This window comes from Gavialis gangeticus, unplaced genomic scaffold, assembly GCF_001723915.1.
Source record: "Gavialis gangeticus isolate Ggan-Ray unplaced genomic scaffold, GavGan_comp1, whole genome shotgun sequence".
Taxonomy (NCBI): domain Eukaryota; kingdom Metazoa; phylum Chordata; order Crocodylia; family Gavialidae; genus Gavialis; species Gavialis gangeticus.
In genome coordinates this window covers 47,205,469-47,227,237 of record NW_017729004.1, presented here as the reverse complement: position 1 = coordinate 47,227,237, position 21,769 = coordinate 47,205,469, and the positions used below count along the sequence as shown (strand labels likewise).

Here is a 21,769-nt window from a genome sequence, read left to right as displayed (position 1 = left end):
ACTGCTGGACAGAACATCATTTTTCAGACCCATGATGAACATCTGGCTTGCTCCAAAACAACCAAAATATGAAGGACTTTCAACACCAAATCTCTTCAGTGCCTGAAGGTCTGTATAGATTTCAACAGTGTCTCCAAGAACAGCTCTCTGCCCTGCCCACAGATGAAGGCAACACTGAGGAACTTTGGAAGGGGTACAAAACTGCCATCCATATGGCCTGTGCTGAATCCATTGGCTATACCACCTATCAATACCAAGACTGTCTCAATAAGATCAATACTGTGATCCAAGTTTTCCTCGACCAAAAGAGAAGGGCTCATTCTGCTTGATGACTCCTCATCACAACTCCTCAAAGCCAAACCTCAAAGGAGGGTTTGGGAAATCAGTGGTGGTAAGATAAAGCTAAGGATATCCAGATCTATGCTGATGAACATGACATGCATAGCTTTTTCTGGGCAATGAAGGCCATCTATGGGCCAGCTTCCCATGGTCCTACTTTGCTTACTTGACACTCCTCAAAGATGGTGTGTAATCAAGGAAACCAAGAACAAGGCTACTATACCCGATGGCATACCTGATGAAATATACAAAGATGGCATTGAGGAACTGGAACTAAGACTCCATGAACTTCTTCTTCAAATCTGGAATAACAGAGAGAGCCTGAGGAATGCCAGCACCATCACGATCTTCAAGAAAGGAGATTAGTCTGTACTGTATTCTCTTCTAGAGTGGGGAAAATCCTCCTGAACCATTTTCTATCTCTTGCTGATGAAGAAGTCTCAGTATGGTTTCAGACCATTCCATGGGGCAGTGGTTATGATCTTTGTTGACTACCAGGTCCAAGAAAAGTTTTAAAAACACCAGGACCTGCATATGGCCTTCATTGACCTTACTACGGTCTTGATTCCATCAAACATGAAGCATTACGGAAAGTACAGGCTGGATGTCTGGAAAAGTACATCAAGGTCCTGAGGCTTCTCTCTGACCATATGACTGTGACCATTCTTATAGTGGATCAAGTCAGATTGAGTCAGGCACTGACTTTAATATAAGCTTATGTAATGCCAAGCACAATGGGGCCCAACCTGTTTAAAGTGTTAAGGTGCTGTACCAATGTAAATATTACCATATTTACTTAATGCTAGGATGACTCTAAATATAAGACAATTGCTGTAGTAATTAGATTCTATATATGGAAAATGTATAAATGTCATAATTGTCTAGGTATAGAATCTAATTATTTGACAGTTATCTTGAATTCATCTTCTTCCCACTGCTACAGCAAGGAAAATAGTGGCTGGGAGGGGTAGGTGGCTGGAGAGAGTCAGATGACCCTCTTGCCTTCTTCCATTCCACTTCTTCCCCAGGCAGCCTTCCTGCCTCTCCCCCACATGCTGCAACCTCCAGATCCCCACAGTCTCTGTCCATCCCCCACCCCCCACAAAGTCTCTGCCTCTGCTGCCCTCCACCACTTAGTGTCAGATCCTGCTTAGGGTCAGGGCAAGTAGAGGGGATACAGGAGACCCCCAGCCTAGACTCAGGACCAGAGTCAGAACCTCAAAAGCTTGCTGTCCACCCCTTTCCTGCTTTCTACAGGAAACCTTATTAATTTGAAATACACACACCATTTGGTTCTGGATTAATATAACTGATTTTTAAAAAAACTAAACTTACCCATAGTCATTTTCATATTACATTACTTTACATGCAAATTACTATCAGTATCTGCAGAGTTAATTCATCCAGAATTGATCATTTTAACTTGTTGCAAACTGCTGCACGTTTAAGCACAGGTATTCCATAATTTTTGGATTTTAAACTTCATTGTAGAACAACAAGGAAGTTTTTTACTTCCCTGCCTGCCATCTGACATCTCCAGGGAAGGAATTCTACCTCATCAACACATCAAAGAGCTACTCAACACAGCTCACAAAGATACTCACATGGACCCAGGGGAACAGCCTTCCATCTTCAGCTCCCACTGTGCAAAAATGAAGTTTATTTCCTGCCTATGGGGACTTTTTACCATCTTGTACCATCTACACTTTTCCCGGAGCCTGGTGAAGGACTTTGATCCCGAAAGCTTGCAGAAAAGGACAATTTTCTTGCCATTTTCCAGTTGGTCTAATAAAAGGTATCATTTTGGAACCAAGAGTTCTAGTTTTTTGCATGGTATTCCATAAATGCACTTTTGATCAGCACGTTTGTACTTAGTACTTACATACTACAGATTATACATTATATTAATCCAGAACCAAAAGGCTCATGATTTATCATAGTTCATGGGCCCCAGCAGTCAACAGCATTAAAGACATGGTGACATCACAGCCTGGCACTGCTCAGTATGTGTATGTACTCCAGTTACCCTCCTCCCCATCTGCAAAAAATCCATGTGCTGATTAGCCCACCACTCATGACTGGAACTGGATTTTCTTGTCAACCCCTGAGAAGCAGACAGAATGGGATCAGCAGGAGAACATATGTCAAGTGAGAAGCAGAGGACAGCGGGAGCATGATAACAGGTTGGCCCACCAGGAATGGCATGGCAGGACAGTACCAAGAGGCTTGTGGTACCAAGAGAAGCTAGAGAGAAGCAGAGGCTGTGGCTAGAGGCAACTTTAAATTGACAATGGGAAGCAAATGGGATTAACAATGAACAGATATGATTTCCTGGAAAAGGTACTGTTTAAGGTTTTGGAAGTGCAGGCAGAGCTTCTTAAACCAAATGATGACAATTTACTTACTGGGATGGAGAAGGGCATGATAACTTTTGGAAGAAGTATACAGAGAAAGGTAGGAGAGAGGTATTAAGAAGGATAAAGTTCATAGCAGGGGAAAAGTGAACAGAAAGAGTGATTATAGTTTGAATGTACATGGATTTAATGGAGGCAGAAAACAGAAAGATGGCTGGAAAAGTACATCCAAAGGGTAATGTCGATAGAGGAGGGACAAATATGATATTTGGATAGGGTCTTGGAGATCATGAGTAGTGTTACAAGCAGATGAGTGGAGCCCAGGTGGAGTGCTGCATCTCCCATCGGTGATCCATATCAGGGCATACTGAGGTTATATAATGCCCCGAAAAAATCAAAATAGTGTAGCAAATGCAGAAAGGTGGGGGACCTGTCCACACACTGTCTCCTCACAGTTGTGCTACAGATGTGAGGAGATGGGGCATAGGGCAGCAGAGTGCCAGGAGTCCCTAAAATGTACTATTCAGAAGAGGGACACTTGTATTATAGGTGCCCCAAAGTATTTGCAAGTATAGTCAGACCACCTGAGGAACAGCAAAATCTGGAGTGGGAGAATGAAAGAGAGGAGGGGTTGGTCACTGAGGTAGAAATGGCAGAAGAAATAATGCAGGAGGGTGAAAGAGAGAAGATGGGGGGTGAAATTTATGTGATTGAGGCAGAACAGGAGGAGATAGAAAATGGAATGGAAGGGAAGGAGGGAACAGCAAACAGGTCAGACATGGAGGTGGGGTTGGGGAAGAAAGAAGACACTTTACAGACAACAGAAGTGGAGATGGAACAAGAGAAAGAACCAAAGAGACAGGCCAGGGAAGGAAAGACAATCAGGGGCTGAAGACCAGGAAGAATAAACCTAATTATGAAGGAGGTGAATCAGAGGAAGAACTGGAGAGCAGTTTTCTGTCACTAACATACCCCTGCTCTGGCCCAGGGTAGAGATCAGAAGGCGGGAAGTAGCAGGGAGGCAGGAATGTGCAAGCCTTCTGTAGCAGGGTGGCATCCCCAGGGGTGGCCATAAGCCCTTTGAGGCCCCCAAATTTCCCGTTTGCTCTGTTCACTCTAGGAACAGTCTCCCCTTCGTTTGTCCACCACACCTTGATATCTTTTATGGTTATAAAAAGGAGGCTGCCCCAAGGCTTCCCAGGCCTGTACTTGCTCTAATGACCACCTAGTGGCTGTCATCCTTTGCCTTATGGGTTAATTACATGGTTCTGCACCTCCCCTAAATCATGTCCCATCATGGCATTATTATGGACATTCTCTTTGGCACATGTCTACACTCATGGGCCATCCTTTGAGCCTTCAGACCCTGAGTCTTTTGCACAGACAGCTTCTGTGCTGTGCACAGCCCCATTTGAGTCTCTAGGCCCCTCAGTTCCTCATTCAGCCACTCTGGGATGCCAGACCCCTTGGATCATTGCCTGACTCCCCCCCCCCAGGATCTCAGGTTGCTTGGAACTTGTTAAAAAAAAAAGCCCTGGTGTTCACCAGATGCTGCTGGGTGGGGGGCAATCTCTGTTGCCTCCCACTGCCCCCCCAACTGTGTGGGGGGTTCTGCACAAGCGCCTGAAGCCCCGAGGCTGCACCAGGAGTGGCGAGTGGCTTTTCTTGTTTGTTTTTTTTCTTAAAGGGATGGAGCTGGCCCCGGTGGGACACCTGTGTGGGGGGCTGGGGGAATGGGGGGATCAGGGGGCTTCTGGCATGACCCCCCATGCAGCATGGGGCAGTGGGAGGCAGCAGGTATTGCCCCCCACCTGGCAGCACCCAGTGAGAACCAGGGCTTTTTTTTAAAGTACCTAGAAAGGGGAGAGACAGCCATGGGGAGGGGGCTGGGGGACCGGGGGGTTGGGCAGGGGTCCCCCCATGGTCCCCTCCCCAGCACCCCTCATCCACCCCTAGTACCTACCAGCTGGAGTTGGCTGCAGCTCCCTGCTGCAGTCACCAGGGACTGTCTGAATCATCAAAGCTCTCTGAATCTTTCCCAAAAATTCAGAGAGCTTTGCATTGATTTGGACCTTTAAATTGTTACCCTGATTTGATTCAGATTCAGAGATTCAGCCACCTAATTGGGCCAAATCTCCTCCGAATCGAATCACCGCCCAAAGCTTCGCACAGCCCTAATGATCATCATGGGTTACATTCTACCAACCTCATAGTTGGTTTCCATGACTGCGTTTGCTTCTCTGGCAGTAGCTTAAGGATAGGTAATGTGTTTAATGGGATTTTTTGGTATGCAAATATGAGCATTTTTCCCCCATTCTGTTTTGGAGAAAAAGCCTTGTCTTATATCTGAGTAAATATGATACTCTAATTATACCTGGTAATGCATGCTTTACTAAAAATGGAATCTTAAGGATACTGTCACTTTCAACTGAGTTGTAACTGATAGAGTTTGCATTCTAGGACCCCTACCTGTGGGTAATGCTGCTAGAGGGGGAGATGTCAGCACAGCTAGCAGCTCTGGAGTTAGCAGGGATCTACCTTTGATTCTTATCTTGAGTAGTGATTTAAAACGCTGAATTTGGGGGCAAAAGAAAAGAAAAGAAAAGCAGCTGCAGGGTAGTTAAGAGGGTTAACACCCTGGCTGCTAGCCTTACCAACAGCTCCCCTCCCAGCAGCAGCATCTTCCCTGGGGGAGCCTTGAGTCACCCTGTCTCCATTCCAACATCTGTGTTACTCATGATCTGGGGTCCATGTCCCATTCACCCTCCCCTAGTCATTCTGTGGGCTCTGAAATTCAATGAATTTCCGTTTTAACAACTTCTGAAATACCAGTTGAAGTCATCTGTTTTAGTAGCTAAAATTACGAGTGGATTATGAAAAGTATTAAACAAGTTATATATAGTATCCTAATGATATAATAAGGAGAGCCACTCATATGGTTAAGGGCTTACAGGACAAGCCCTATGAGGAGAGACTAAGGGACCTGGACCTCTTCAGCCTCTGCAAGAGAAGGCTGAGAGGTGATCTTGTGGTCGCCTACAAATTCATTAGGGGAACACAGCAAGGGATCAGAGATGCTCTGTTCACTAGGGGACCTCTTAGGGTAACAAGGAACAATGGTCACAAACTGACAGAGAGCAGATTTAGGCTAGATATCAGGAAAAACTTCTTCACGGTAATGGTGGCCAAAATTTGAAATGGGCTTCCAAGGGAGGTGGTGCTCTCCCCTACCTTGAGAGGTCTTTAAGACAAGGCTGGATAGGCATCTGGGTGGGGTCATCTGACCCCAGCACTCTTTCCTGCCCAGGCAGGGGGTCCAACTTGATGATCTGTTGAGGTGCCTTCCAACCCTAGCATCTATGAATCTATTAATTATATGTACTTATGCTTCAGTTGCTGATATTTGTCAGCATTTCAATTTTAGTAATTTTGTTCATTTTCTCAAGTTTCCATATTAATCTTTCATAAAATATTATTCAGAAATTCAGTCAGTTCCTCTCTTTTTAGCATAATCTAGAAGATTTCCTCAGGGAACTGCCTTTCCCTTTACATTTTCTGCTGAACAGTCAAATAAAAACAATTTAATTAATTCTTGCATTTAGATATCTCCATTGGATTGGTAGCATTAGCAAGGATTACTGATTTCCACTGCTGTCACATTATCTTTTCACATTAAAAACATTATTGAATTTATACATCTGTTATAAATTAATAACACAATTTTTCTTTTCTTCACTGATGTAATGAAACAATAGAGATTTTACCACACCTTCAGCTCTCTTATGAAATATGAACTTTCATTTCTACCCAGGGGAACTCTTACAATCTTTTCTGATGCCTAAAGAAGGGGGTTTGTGTCTGAAAGCTTGCAATTAAAGAATTTTTTTTGCAAAAATCTAGATGGTCTAATAAAAGACATCACTTCTTCCACAAGTCCTTACTGATCATTTGTGAGGTACCTTTAGGCCAAAAGGGTATACGTCTCCACTTGATGTGTATGTAGATTTGAAGAAGTATGAGATATACGACAGTGTGGTTCAGACAAAGTAATTTTTTGCATTGTGGACAAATACATGTGGGGTGAATTTCCTTGAGTAACACAAAGTCTCATTCCTTTCCACCAAACATGTATTCCAAACTCCGTATTCCTGAGTACTGACCAAGACAATATATCCACCTTGAGCATAGACAGATGTCCAAAAGGCACCAGACTGCCAAAGGTTTGTGCTGATTTAGTTAAGGAGCACTTGGAAGCGCTGGATGGGTACAAGTTGGGGGGGATGACCTTCTCAGAAGCTTAGTGGCTGAAAGGGATCTTGGAGTCATAGTTGAGGGGAGGTTGAGGGATCTGGATCTCTTCAGTCTTCATAAGAGATAGCCGAGGGGAGACCTTGTAGCCACCAGAAGTTTATCTGGGGAATATAACAGGGAATTGGAGATGCACTATTTACCGGAGTGCCCCTAGGAGTAACTAGGAATAATGGGTGCAAACTAGTGGAGAGTAGATTCAGGTTAGATATTAAGGAGAAATTTTTTACAGTAAGGGTGGCCAGAATCTGGAATGGGCTTCCAAGAGAGGTGGTACTATCACCTAACTTGGAGGTCTTCAAGAGGAGGCTTGATAGTCACATGGCTGGGATCATCTGACCTCAGTCCTCTTTCCTGCCAGGGGCAGGGGGTCAGACACAATGATCCTTTGTGGTCCCTTCCGACTCTACAATCTACGGATCTATGAGACACTAACATTTTTACTGGGTACTATGAGCACTATCTCACTGTGTCTGAGGTGTAAGCTTTATGAATTAGGAGATGAATTTTCATCTTCAACTTTACTAGCTTCCTCACTAACCTTTGCAGAGGTTTGACAGGCTATGACATGGACCCGTTCCTGATAATAACAAAGCCTCAGGAAATGGCAAGAATTATAAGCTCATTGTTTTCTGACTACAGCAAAGAGCAATTCCCTTCCAAAAAGCAAGTTCATAGCATGAATTCTTCTTGTTTCAAAATACTATATGTGACAGGATATTTCCTTATTTAGAGCCCAAAGCTTTCCCCTCATATATCAGCCCTTTGAAACAGAGGAGAACTTGCCATCTGCCTCATTTTAGAAGGGTTTTATTGACCATGGATATTATAGTTCATCTTTTAATGTAAAGGAAGAAAGAAATGAAATATATGCAATGACTCTTTCCGGGTACCTGATTTTCTTTTCCCTAATTCATAGTGCTTTGCAACTGCTGGGTAAGTCTCTGTTGTTTATCCCCAATAAAACTGGATATGAAAGTGCTTTTGTTTTTTACTTCTCTCCTTAGGCATTTTATTACTGTCATAAACAGCCTAACTGTTCTTTATTTTAAATTTAAGACAATATATGGCATTGCTGGAATATATTTGAACCCTCTCAGAAGAAGACATGGCTTTACACAAGAAATAAGGAGAGAGGGAGTTCCTAGCAGGAGATTAGAAAATGGCAGAAAGGAGGACACAAGACAGGGCATTTAATTCTGAATTTCCAATTTTCAAACAGTTATGAAAAGATCATTGATGGCCCTGTGTGTACAGGTTTGGGGTTGGGGTGGGGGAAGGGAAGGGTGGACTTGCAATGGGAGATGAGGGAGTAACTAGACTTGTTTACCTTCCCCTGCCATTACATCAATTGTCCAATGACCAAACAAAGCATAGTTAGCACTGTGGGTGCCTCTAACTTCTGCAAGCATGGGAAACTGGCTTCTGCGTTCGCTCGCTCTCTCTCTCTCAATCAGATCAAAAGTAAAAAGCCAGCCCAGAATATTTATATAGACACGTACTTTTATAAGAGCCACACTATCAGGCATATAACTGGAAGTATAATAAAGGTATAATGTGTGCATGGGTGTAAACAAAAAAAGACCAATTATGTTAAGGTGGAACTGGGATTAAAAGTGCACACCAAGAATTTAAGGTAAAAGAACTCTTCTGCAATATTGTATTTTTCTAAAAAAAACCAAATATTAGAAACACAGGAACTTCACAGTTAGAAGTGAATATATTTGAGTGCTAAACATTTCAAGCTGTGGAAATGCTCAACTAAGGCATCCAAACAATCTTAAAACTTCCTCTGGAAGCTCCTAGATTCTATAGTCATTTAAGTGAATTGGGCCTTGTCTGGGCCCTACCTTGAAATGTAGGAGAGGCAAGCTCAGACCTTGGCATCAATTTCCTGAAGCTCCTGATACCCCCATGTTTTTACACATACTCCTGCAGAGTTCTTCCTTGGCTGTGGTAGACTTCTGGTTTTGTTTGGGGCAACCTGACAGGAAACTAAGGAACAGAGGCACAACCGAGACATATCTTAACTATAGTTACTTTCCTTTTAAACAGCATTATGAAGTTACAGATGTTTGCCCTCACATTCTAATCTCTACATTTCTGTGTGTTGATGGCCTTGCCAAGCTTTCTGGCCATTGTGTCTAGGCTGTGAATCTTTCATACCTTCCCGCAGTCACGCTAGTTAAGGAGTCTGTTATTCTGTGGGACTGGGACAGCAGTTGGGAAGGAATCAAAGATGCACCCTAGACTGCACATTCAAGTAGGTGTCAAGTACCTTTCATAGGTCAGGTAGCAGTTTGGACTGCATTACAGTAACATGCTCATTTCTAACATGGCACCAAGCAAAGGAGTAGCTGTCTGCAGCAGAATGCAGAATTAGTAAGAATCACAGAGATTCATGATCAAGCATTCCTGAAAGGTAAAGTAACAAAGGAATTATGAGAGAAAACACTGTGGGAAACCCTGGTTCCTTTGAAGTCAGTGATAAGATTTCCACAGATTTCAATGAGATGGGGATTTTTAATTTTTTTCTGCCTGTCACAACTGTGTCTCAGTATTCTGATCAAGCTTGTCAGCAGCAGTCTTAATGTTGCCTTTGAAAAAGAGAAAGCCTTCGTTGCCTAGTCCCTTGAAACCATCACTGCCTACAAGATAGGGGGAAGTGATCATTCCCTGTTTAGGAAACATAGTGATCCTGGCCCTGTCTCCATTCCAGGAAAGATTATGCTTTCCATGTCTTCTGATCTCAGTTCATGATGACAGAGTAGCCATAATTGGTTACATATTTTAATTTTTTTCTGGTAGTTTTCAAGGAATATGTCTAATTGTAAGGTAAAGCCTAAAGGAAGTTAATATCACTAGGAAATGGGTACTTTTACAGATTTCAGGAATTAGTCTGCCATAAATAGATGTTTGTAACTGTTATGAAGGAGGCTATTAGGCCACAGATTTGGAATATGACAAAGGAGGAGGTTAATTATTTTTAAATGTTTATAATTTCTTTCTGCCTTTAGTCTATGGAACCACTTAGAAGATGATTTTTCAAGAGCTCTGATATGATTATACTTAGCTTTTGTAAAGTTTTGGATTGCAGGGTCTAGTAAAAGAAAGAACCTTCCATCCCAGGGCTAAGATAAAATGTTGATTGATTCTTTTCATTGATTAGGAGAAATCTTTTAGCCTTTAAATATCTCTCCATATGTTTATACACTGCATTCTTCTTTTCAACTATTAGTATGTATTTTAGTGCTCTGAAAAGTGTCATTTTATTGGATGGCTTTGATTAAGGAAAATAAAGTTTCTTAGTTGTTAATTTTACTTCTTTTAGTTCAATTTACTAATTAAAAAAGACAAAGAAGTTTCATTCAATTCATTTTGTAACTTAGAGATAACAAAAAATCTCAGTTCTACACTGTGGATTGAACTGAATGCTCTGGATTCCAGTAATGGATGGCAGTGGATTGGTAGCAATCCTTACAGATATTTAAACTGGGCTCCAGGTAGGTGTTAAATCTGTTTAATACCAGGAATTATTGAAATAGATTTTTCAGCTTGTTTCATGGAAATGCTCTTTGATTTCAAAAGAGCTTTCTTGATTTCTACTAGCTGAATTTCTGGCCCACTGTGTTGATGGTATCATGCACAAATGCATACTTTGGATTTCAGCTCCAGTATGTTTTTTCTCATTATAAACATGAAATTTGTCCACAGAAATTGAATTTCATTTGGAATTAGGAATCACCATACAGACTGGAGATCAAAATTCTGTACATAGATAAGGAGGCACTATATCCCTTTAGTTTTACACCAGTATAACTAAAGTAACTCAGTAAGGAATGTGCTCATTTCTCCTTTTAGCTTCCTTCCTTGTTGAAGTATATCTATTGTTTCTGACAGGGTCAAACTTGGGGTAGGAGTAAACGTAGTGGTACTTTTCTGACATTGTTCAAAAAAGTAAGTCTTGCTCATGCAGGCTGTCACAACAGATGCCCCAGGATTTCAAAATTTGATCATGTGAGCTCTTTCATATCTCTTCAGTGGGGCTAACTTATGGTTGTTGGGACTGATTTTTCCTTAATTAGGAAGAAAAGTAATGGTGACATTTCCCAAACACTCACAAAAATGGATGTCACTTACAAAACATTACACATATTTGTGATGTTTCATATTTTTGAATAAACATTGAACTAATTAACACAGTTGACACTTAAATGATCATTACTGGGCTGTAATTATCATAATTGCATGCTATTAATTCAAAGTAGACTTACTATGCAGTAAAAATCCTGTGCAGTAAGCCTACAAGGGAGCAATCTAGTACAGGGCTGCTCCGACCCTGCTCTGCCCCAGTGCAGCAGACAGGGAGAGCTCCAGGCTCCCGCCCCACTGCTAGTCTGGGGGCTGGTAAGTTGCAGGGGGTGGTCCCAGTGGACATGGAGCCAGGAGAACTCTGCCAGTTGCAGTGGCAGCTGTCTCCTGGCCCTGTGCACATTGGGAAGGGACCTGATGTGCATGGGGCCAGGAGACAGTTGCCCCTGCAGTGGACAGAGCTCTCCTGGCCCCATGCATATCCAGATACACACCTGTCCACAAGTCCCCTGATGGGCAGGGGGTTTGCTGGGAGCCACCTGGGGTGTGGAGCAGCTGCAGGTGAACCCCCTGCTGGGTGGGGGGCCAGGCACAGGGCTTGCCAGCAGCTGCTCTGCTTGGCATAGAGCCAGCTGCTTTAGGGAGGGGCTGGGGCTGGGAATCCAGCCTTTGCCTATCACCTAGAGGAGCTACCTCCGCCCCACATGGAGCAAGCAGCTCTGGGGAGTGAGTGGGGGATGGGAATTCCATTGTTCTGTTGAAATACAGCAAAATATCAGCAAAATATAGCAAAATCCTGACTCTTAAATACTGATTCTAACTCTCTAAAATTTCAAAAAGGAATCCCCAGACCCTGCTTGCTCCCCAGAGCAGTCAACTCCATGCAACACAGAGCTGGCTGCTCTGGCTCTGCGGGAATGAGTGAGGGCTGGATTCCCACACCTTGCTTGCTCCCCAGAGCAGCAAGCTCTGTGGGCAGAGAGCTCCCCACTCCTGGCCCTGCTCATATCCCAATTCCTAGGGGGAGCTGGGGAGCTAAGCAGCATCAGGACCATGTGGCCCTCTGCTGGCTAGGCTGACCAGGAGCACATTTGCTCCTGGCCAGTGTTTACATGTTGTATACTGCACAGTATCTACTGAGCAGTTAATTTACTACCTATATTTATAGGTGGTAGCTAACTACACAATAGACTAATTTACTGCACAGTAAATATGAGCACATGTAGTCAGTGATGTTTTACTGTGCAGTAAACTAATTTATTGCACAGTAAAGCATCTCATGTAGACATACAGGAAACCGTTGCTATTCGCGGGCTCTGCATTCGCGGCTTCAAATATTTGCGATGCACCGAATATTCCCCGTGGAGCGTGATGACACTGTTACAGAGCCAGCAACATCTGCAGGAGCTCCATGCTTGCTGTTGCTGGGCTCCTGCTGTTCATGAATGCAGACAACATTCATGAACGCAGTTCATTATTTATGGATTTCGCCATTCGTGGGGATCTCCAGAATATATCTCCCACAAATGGCGAGGGTCTCCTGTACTCACTGTGCAGCTGTGTTAACACAGTACAGAGAGGAATGAGGAAGTTTGTATGCCTCAGAGCTATTGTTCCAGAATCTCTATAAATATATCACTGCTGCAGTTCAAATTAGTTTACATATCTAAGTGATTCTTTTCACAAGTTAGAGACCAATTTGTTTTAAAAAAATCTGAGATACTGGAGAACAAGAGAATTTCACAAAAGTGCTTGTATATCTATTCCTTAACCTTGGTGACATCATAGTTTAAGATAGAGGTTCTCAAACTTCTTAGACTCAAGGCATCCATTTGACTCATTTCTTGACTGATTTCTGTTTAAAGAACTCAGAAAACCACAGTAGATCAGAATGTTTTTGATGCTATGGTATCTGCTGTAGGCATTTCAATGCCTAACAGTGCTAATAATGCACAATACTCTGCAACATCTTTAAAAAACAGGGTGCTACTTTACCCTGTCTGAGAATCAGGTAAAAGCAATTGCTGTGGAATTTAGTGTCCCAAAGGTTATCATTTCTGGAGAGGAACAAAATAGGCAAAGTAAAGGTATAAACATTGCATGCCTAAGGCCCCCCTCTACACCTTACAAGTATTGCACAATTAGCTGGTTAATTGTGCAGTTACCTTGAGACCAGCTACACATGCAAAGTGTTTATCAAACCATAAAAAGCTCCAACCAGTTCTAAAATTAGACCCTGAAAATGTATACAGTATAACTTCATAAATCCAGATATCAAAAATCCAGAATCATCGAAAATCTGACACTTTTTAAAACTACACTCCATTGGGGAGTAGCAATGGCCAGTCCTGGAACAGCAGAGGGGGAAGCTTGCACGTGGTGGCTGCTGCCATCCACCACCCTGATCACCACTCCGCATGCAGCCACTGCTTTGGGACCAGCCGCTGCTACCCTCCCCCGCACCCGCAGTCCGGGACCGGCTGCCACTCAGGTTTCAAAAATCCAGAATTTTCACATTTCTGGCAGGTGTTCAGTCCTGAGCATGCTGGATTCATGAGGTTATACTTACTAAATTTATAGCTGATTGCTATTGAGCTTTAATTTCCCCATGTAGCAGGGTCTCCCCCACAGCTGGGAACCCTGTCAGGTGACGGTTCCCAGCTGCAGAGGTGCACCAGGCCCAGCTGGGGTTGAGAGATGTACAACTGAAGGGACTCTCAGCCCCAGCAGCTGCTAACTCCGGGTTCCAGCAGCAGTGTGCCTCCCAGCACTGGGACCCAGCTGGTTCCAGGCAGCCACAGGGTGTGGCTATGACCTTCCAGCCCCTGACATGTGTGTAACCCCTGAGGCTGGGAGACTGTGGCTGGCTGCAGTCTCCCAGCTGTGGGGGTTTCATGCACCTCTGAGGCTTGGAGATCATATCAGCTACAATTTCCTAGCTGTGGGGGTTAATGCACCCCCCAAGGCTGAGAGATCAGGACAACCACCATCTTCCATCCCTCGGGGTTTCATCAAGCCCTGAGGCTGGGAGATTCCAAAAGCATGCATGGCATGGCAGGAGGCACGATTGCACCTTTACCTGCATCCCATTGTGCCTTTACCTGCGTGTGTAAAGAGGCACTGATTCTACACCATTTTTGTGCTGACGTTATCATTTACAGCTGTGCCAATTAATATCAGAATTCTATTTACTCATGCCGGTGATGGATTTTTTACAGTTGTGTTGCACAAGAATACGTAGCTAGGTCCAAGAAAATGGAGATTTAGAGTCAGTATTTTGTTGTATTTAAAGAGCACTTTCTTTTTTTCCTTGCAAATCTGCTACTCAGATATCCTGCTTTCATCGGTTACTCTATACAATTTGAAATAAACTGAACCAGTGCTAACTTTGTCAGGCTATAAAGTTATCTATCCATATCCTATTCTTCAAATGATAATTTTTGGCTAAGTAAATGCTAATGAAACAACAAGAAATCATTCAGGATATTGCTCTAGATGGTGAAGAAAGAAAACGTAATTCATTGATAATTGGAGTGAAGCAATACCTTTTATTCATGTTCTAATTATTCAAATCAAAATTGCCTCTTGAAATTGATATTTTCATTAAAATTGTGGTTTTGAAAACCATCATTGAAACTGAAATGTCAAATTTCTGAAATTTGTTTTCCTCTTTTCTATTTTTCTTCCCTCCTGCTGCTATTTCTCCTTTTTCCCCATTTCCCCTTTTGCCAGTGTTCAACATTTCAGACCTCATCAAGTTTTGGAAAACATACAGATTGTCAAAAAGGAACTAAAACTGTTATTCATGTATCTTGAGTAAATTTTTTTCTCTATCAGCCAATTTCCTGAATTATTTATATGGCTGTTACAGATAGCCATGGAGGAGGAGGCGGGGGGGAGAAACCCCTTGACTAAATAGAAGCTATAATGTAAAGTCATCATTATTAGCAAATTATTGGAACTATTTTTAACTCATCATTTGAGAATAACTAGATTTCAAATTCATGGTACTTTCAAAGGAAGGACCCACCTCACCCACACAGTGCATGCCAGGGTCTCAGGAGAACAGTTAGAATCCAGCTTACATGGGGAGAGATCATGTGACCCTGTGTACAGAGCTTCCTGATATTCTCCAATCAGGGCTCTGAAATCCACTCAAGTCCCAGATTTAATCTACCCCGCATACAAACTCTGGAGGGTGGGGGTTCTTTATAAGATTCATCACAGTAAGAGAGAAATGTCAATAAATCAATCCTACCTTTGGCAGTACAATTTTTGCAGTGCTTACACATATTTTATTTTATCTGTATTATCTGTTTGAATCAGGAAATCCCGTCCCAGCTCCTGAGAAGTTCTGTGCAGTGCTAAATCCCAGAAAAGAAGCAAAGTGGGAAAACATGGACTGTGATTATAAATTTGGTTACATTTGTAAAAAGGAAAACTCCACTCTAGAGTTCCCCAATCTCCCCACAGGTAGATTTAATGTAAAAAAAAAATGTTGCTATGTTGTAGAAACTACAATCTGCCAAGGATAGAAGGGAGGTGTGTATGTTATATCTATGGTAATTTTATAGAAGTTATTTCATTGAGTCCTCTTAGTTGTTGTGTCACAACTAATTCATGACACTATGTTTCATAATACAGAAACTAAGAAGCAACTAATGAAAAAATAAAATGGTGACTTTAAAACAAAATTTTTTTTTTTTTTTTTTTTACAGAATGCATAGTTAACTTGTGGAACTTTTGCCACAGGTTGTTCTGAAAGCCAGGAGTATAATCAGGTTCAAAAGGAGATTAGACAAATGCATTAAAGATGGATCCATTGGGGCAATTCAACTCAATGTTCTGGGGTGTCGACTAAGCGTAGGGTGTGATAAGGAATGGATCTACATAGCCTGTTTCCTTCATACTTTTCCTCTAATCCAGGCACTCTTTGCCACTGGTCAAAACAGAGTTTTGGGATAAGTGGACCTTTCTTGGAGTGGATACATTTTTCACAGGTATTTGCAATTTGTCAAGATAGGTATAAAACAGAATTGTAATTTTATGCCGCTAATTTCTGCCAAAGGAGAATTTGCAGGTACTCTAAACTTTAACGCAAATACTTGGTCCATGCAAGCATATGCAATGCTTTATGTTCAGTTGAGGCAGAACAGGAGGAATGTCCATCTTCACTATCTCTATAAAGGGTGTCACAAGCTCCACTTTCCAGTTCTTTGAACCACATTCAATTCATAGACCACCTTTGTCCTAAAACATGAAAGTGACAATTTAATAGCAGTCCTAGTCAGAAATATACCGTAGAAGTATAGAAGTGACTGGGTATCCACTGATTTCTAGTAAATGGTAAGTGACAAGCATTATTTTAAAGCTTATATTTAAGAATAACTGAAACTGTCAATAATAAAATTAAAAAGAATGAGTCAAGATTTTTTCAAAAAGAGAGTCTAAAGTAACTGTATAAATAAGTGGCTTAGTATGAAGGGGAACTGAGTAGACGGGAGATTCTATTGAAATACATGAAGAGGAATCTTCCTGTACTAAAATAATTTATAATGATATCCAATAGGCAGTACTTGAGATGCAGTTGCTAAAGATTTAGAACATAAATTTCAGTGGCCAAGGATTATAATGAAGTGCTGCACGGGACATTAAATATTATAAATCTTTCCCAAACTGGACCTTTGGCTAAATTTAAGTACTAAAAGTGTAAAGTCCAATAAGTTTTTAATATTTATATTTTATATATTTAATACCAATCATATTTGAATCTATTTTAATCATATTTGAATAAATTTCAGGGTTTTTTTTACCTCAAATTAGACCATCTGCATTTTGTATAGGAAAATAAACCCCCAAACATTGTCACTCTCATTTTGCTTCAGTTTTTGTTTTAAATTGCTCTGAAAAGTTTTATTACAATTTTAGAGACATTTCAGCCTATTAAATGCCAAGACAGCTGGTCGTCATACAGAGGTCACTGTTACAAAATTCAGAGAGAGCCCCAAGAATGGAAAGAAGCTTTGGCTTTATGTAAGAAGGAAGATGGAGATTTGGCTGGTATCCACAATGTTACAGAGTACAACTTCATTATTTCTCAGCTGGGCTACAGTGAGTATTTCCTCAGAGAAAATAAGGCAGAGGCAAGCTCTCATGCCGTTCTCTGGACTCAAGGTTAGAGCTACCTCAGCTCAATGCAGGGGTACCCAATCATTCAAGTTAGAGAGTAAAAGGCAACCGGATATGGTTATATGGTTCCACTCCCATTACTTCCTTGTGTGTTTCTGGTCATAAACACTGTCCCGGGGGGATGAACCAAGCCCCAGTGTCACGATGGGCCGGGGTGGCAATTGAACATGGAAACAGAACGGGATTAGCAGCAAGGAGAACTCAGACTTGTGAATCATTCTTGGTTCCAAATTAACAAGGGCTTATTCAACTTACACTTTGTAGGTGTAGGTGATGATTCTTCAGTTACAGTTTTGAACAATTACAACACAAAGGGGGTCTGTTGGCCCACAGGGTTCCCCAACAAGCCCTTGCTATCTAGCCCAGAGACTAGGGGCGGCTGCCTGTTGGTTAGTCCTAGGGCTGGTCAACAGCCCATATATTGGAACATAGACAAACAAACTGTAACAGGTGAACTGTCCAATGTCCTTCATGACGCCAATTCAAGAATGCTGTAATTGAGAAGTCTGGTAGCTGGAGAGTCGGGCTGATCGTAGAGATGAGTCCTGGCCGTCGTCTCAGCAATCACCAAAGATTAACATGAAGTTAAAAGAATCGACAATAGAGGAGAAGCCTTCTGTAGAAATTAGGAAGCTTTCTCTCTCCCTCAGTATGGCAATCTCCTCTAAAGTCACTAAAGAGTTGTCCCATAGGACCAACTCTTCAACACCCACTACTCCAAAACTATCTTCACCCAACTCACCACCACACACCCACAACAACCCACACCTCAGGTGGGGGCCCATGAACTTTTATAGGGAAACCATAGCCAATTAACTTGCTCCTAGGCCAGAAAGTTCTAGTCCCCTGATGTTAGAGCAGTCTCTTCTGAGTCTGCGTCCACCCAGAGACTTTTTATCTACTAAGCATGTGCAAGCTAGAAACTGGGTCATGGTTGATTGACAGCTCTAAAGGTTATAGAAAGGGCAGCTCTGGTTCTGTATAGAATTTTCCACTCGCAGCCAAACTAAGTTCCAGCATTGGCAACATTTATTCGAAACTTTGCTTCAACAAACACCAGTGTGCCTTAGGCAGGCTAGCCCAGTAGACTATTTGACTCAGGATGATATTTCACCTTTGTTGATTTCTAATGGAACAGCCAGCTATTTTTAGTTCTGAAAAGTAATGTTAACATCAAGGTCTAAAGAATAAGTAAAGTACAAGGACTAAGTTATATAAAAATAGAAGAGCAGATGGCTCAGAGAGAATCTGAATCTCCACCCCCACACTTCCACAAGCATGCACATACCACACTTGGACACCACTGAAACAGAAAGCCTGAGCACCATTGTGGGATGTAAATTCAGGGCCATATTTTTGGCCTAATTGCTGGCCTCTTTCATACATAATGGAAATGAGTGGGCAGGAATTATTTTGTCAGTGGCAGTCCCAGTGTCAAGCAGGAAACCTTAGAGCAGAGGTTTTAAACTTATATGGCCCCATGGGCCAGATGAGTAGCACAGAGCTGGACCACAGGCTAGACTGGGTCCATGGACCACCCTCCACCCCAACCTTCACCCCTGCATGTCAAATCCATTGCATGCCATTCTGGCTGCCCCATGATCCATGCCACATGTGATGTACATCCAGATTGGCCAGGGTGGGTAGTACAAGTGGCATATATCCCAGAGTGGCTGGAATGGGTGTTGCATGTGGCACAGGCTGACTGGGGCAGATGCTGCATGTAGTGCAGGTTCCAGACCATCCAGAGTGGGTACCATGTGCTACAAGAAGTGCTCATCCCCATTGGACTGCACTGCATGTGGCACCAATTTTGTCTGCTCTGGGAACTGAGCAGCATGTGGCACCCCTCCCCTTCCCCCCACAGCCTGGTCAAGGACTCTGTAGCATACATAACTTTAGGCTGGTCTAGGACTGTGCACACCTGATTCAGCTGGAGAAGGTCAAAGAATGACTGGAACATGTGTCATGTATAGTACATGTCCTGGGCCCTGCCATTGGTCTGGGAGATGCAGGGCGAGCATCAGGGGCCAGATGAGGTGCTCTGTGGTTTGCATCTTTGACACCCATGCCTTACAGACATAGATGAAGCAACTGTCTAGTGCCTCCTGGTTGTTCCTTCCATCCCCATTGGTTTGCTTCAGTCAGTCATGATAGAAATTAACTGGAAAGTAGGTCTTCAATTGGAAGGCTGACCCACTGATTTTGGTCAGCTGCTCTAAAGGACATGATGATTGACTGACTGACTGCAGGGCTGGTGACAAACCTTCCTCTTCCTACGCTTAGGAGTTATTTTGTTGTTTTAGTTTATATAAAATTGCTCAGAATATTGTTTACATTTCCTGTTCTGCCACACACAAAGAGCTTTTTATCTGTTTGCTAAATGGAGGATTCTCTGAAAAACAGTAAACCAGGTTTTTTGTCAGAGATGAAAGCAATATTCCTAAGAGCCTTAACTCCCTCCATGCTGTATCCCAGTGTTTACTAACATAATTTTGTCATTCTAGATCTGACAATGTACACTGTTATTGCATAGAAAGATCAGTTACAAAACCACTGCTTGTATGTTTTTAGAGCCAACAGAAGAGTTGTGGATTGGATTGAATGACGTTAAAGTTCATCAATATTTTGAATGGAGTGATGAGACTCCAGTGACATACACCAAATGGCTACGTGGAGAACCCGCCTATGCAAAAAGGCTAGAGGATTGTGTTCTTATTAAGGGACAGGTAAAATAGTAGAGTTGTCTTATAGTTATGCTAATCCTTAACTAGTTAAAGTTGAAACCGCCTTTCATTATACACTGGGTTTTGAAAGATTTTTATGCCTCTCTCCTCTTTAAATTTTGTGCAGACCAAATCTCCCTGAAATTTCACATGCTTGATCTTAGCCTAAAGTCTATTTATATATGAGTTTGGGGCCAGCCAAAGAAGGCATCTAGAAAGTGAGAAAGCTCAAAATGAAGGAGTAGTATTTTTCCCAGTCTCACCTTGTAACATTTCATAGCTCCTAAAGGAGTTGGCCCAGAAATTTCAAATTGTTTTAATAAAATTACTATAGCTAAGACTAGAGCTTTGACCTACTTTTGGAAACTTGTTGTGTATTATTTTTGTTATATTATTATTGTTATTTAATTCACTAAATCATCATGTGCTTCAGTGAAATCACTTAGGTGTAAACCCAATTCCATCTCAATGACCATTTCTATGCTCCCACCCTCTCTCCCCACTGCCACCTAATAATCCCTTCTCCACATGCACTGAAGACAAGCAATTAGGCAGTGTAACACCTTTCTAATGTTCTCTGTCATTTTATCAAGATGCATAAACAGTTTTGAGAGAAGGGAGCATGTACCTGTTGGGTTTCATTTAGCCACTCCCAAGCGGCAGGGGATCAATTATTCTTATCCCACCACTGACATTCCTCATGCACTCTTGCTGATCATATGCCACCTCCCCAGGAAGATCTCTGGTACTCACCTGCCATATCTTATTGTTCTGTTCAGGAGTGGGAGGCTCCCTCAAAGCTGGGACTTGCTGGGAGGTGTTGTCAGTAGATGTTCCTGGGGCTCCACTTCCCCTATACCCCTTCCATGTGCCCACCAGCTGAATTTGTCTGGGTGTTAGTCAGCCTGAACACTACGGGTGCCAAGCCTAGTGGCATGACCCTGATCTGGGCCTCAAGTGTGAAGGTCTGAATATAGTGTCTATTTTACAAGCTGCTTACTGGACAAGGGTCCTTTGTGTTCGGATCTGGTAACACGAGCCTGGGTTATGCCTGTCAGTGTCATCCCTGACTTGGGACCATGTACCTATTGGCCACCGGGCCACCTCATTGGCTTTCTAAGTCCTAGCCTGGAGTCTCTGAGGGCCTCTGGTTCCTTGGCCCCAAGAGTGAAGTATGCAGCCATCCACTGGGCTTAGGGGCAACCAAAAATGAAGAAGAAAAGAATAACTTAAAGCATCAGGGAGGTACAGACTCAACTACCTACTCATGTTTCCTGCATGTGCTGCTGTGGTCCATCCCTCAGCATCCTTCCCGGTTCGGGTGTCAATCACCACTCTGGTTGTAGGACAGACCTTGTCCTGGGTACCACTGTGGAGGTATCTCTGGTCACACTGGGGGGAGGAGCACACATCTTCCTCTCAGCTGTTGCTGTCTGCCACCAGCTTTTATCTGAGATGGCCGGCATTCTCCAATGATGTCATTGCCTTGCGCTGGCTCCAGCTGCATAAACTGGTGGCTGATAAGCCACACGGGTGGTTTGCTTGTCTGGGGTCATTTCTCATTCGGCATACCTGTTGTGGGTAAGTATTTCCCCATTACAGCACTTCTATGAGTGTTTCCCTGGGACCACAGGGGTTCTCCATCACGGGTCTGGCCCCAGAGAAGGGGTTTCCACCCTTTTTCTCTCAGTACCCTGGGACAGAGCAGAACCAAGGGCTATCTTTCCTAGCTGAGTCGCCTTCCCACTGAGTTAAAGTCAA

At 42.8% G+C, this 21,769-nt stretch overlaps 2 protein-coding genes across 2 annotated transcripts in view; both read left to right on the top strand.

Annotated features, from left to right (window-relative positions):
* Positions 1 to 15,340, top strand: part of LOC109291105 (macrophage mannose receptor 1-like) — a 151,818-nt gene extending 136,478 nt beyond the window's left edge. The window contains exons 31-32 of the mRNA XM_019507966.1: positions 12,979 to 12,986; positions 15,329 to 15,340. The gene's annotated coding sequence lies outside the window, so the exon portion shown is untranslated. The remainder of the gene's footprint in view (positions 1 to 12,978; positions 12,987 to 15,328) is intronic.
* LOC109291104 (macrophage mannose receptor 1-like) overlaps positions 7,721 to 21,769 on the top strand; it is a 63,829-nt gene continuing 49,780 nt past the window's right edge. The window contains 7 exon segments of the mRNA XM_019507965.1: positions 7,721 to 7,979; positions 9,318 to 9,349; positions 9,351 to 9,423; positions 10,391 to 10,504; positions 15,420 to 15,566; positions 17,022 to 17,204; positions 19,857 to 20,011. Coding sequence (XP_019363510.1) covers positions 7,877 to 7,979; positions 9,318 to 9,349; positions 9,351 to 9,423; positions 10,391 to 10,504; positions 15,420 to 15,566; positions 17,022 to 17,204; positions 19,857 to 20,011 — 807 coding nt within the window. The 5' untranslated portion in view covers positions 7,721 to 7,876.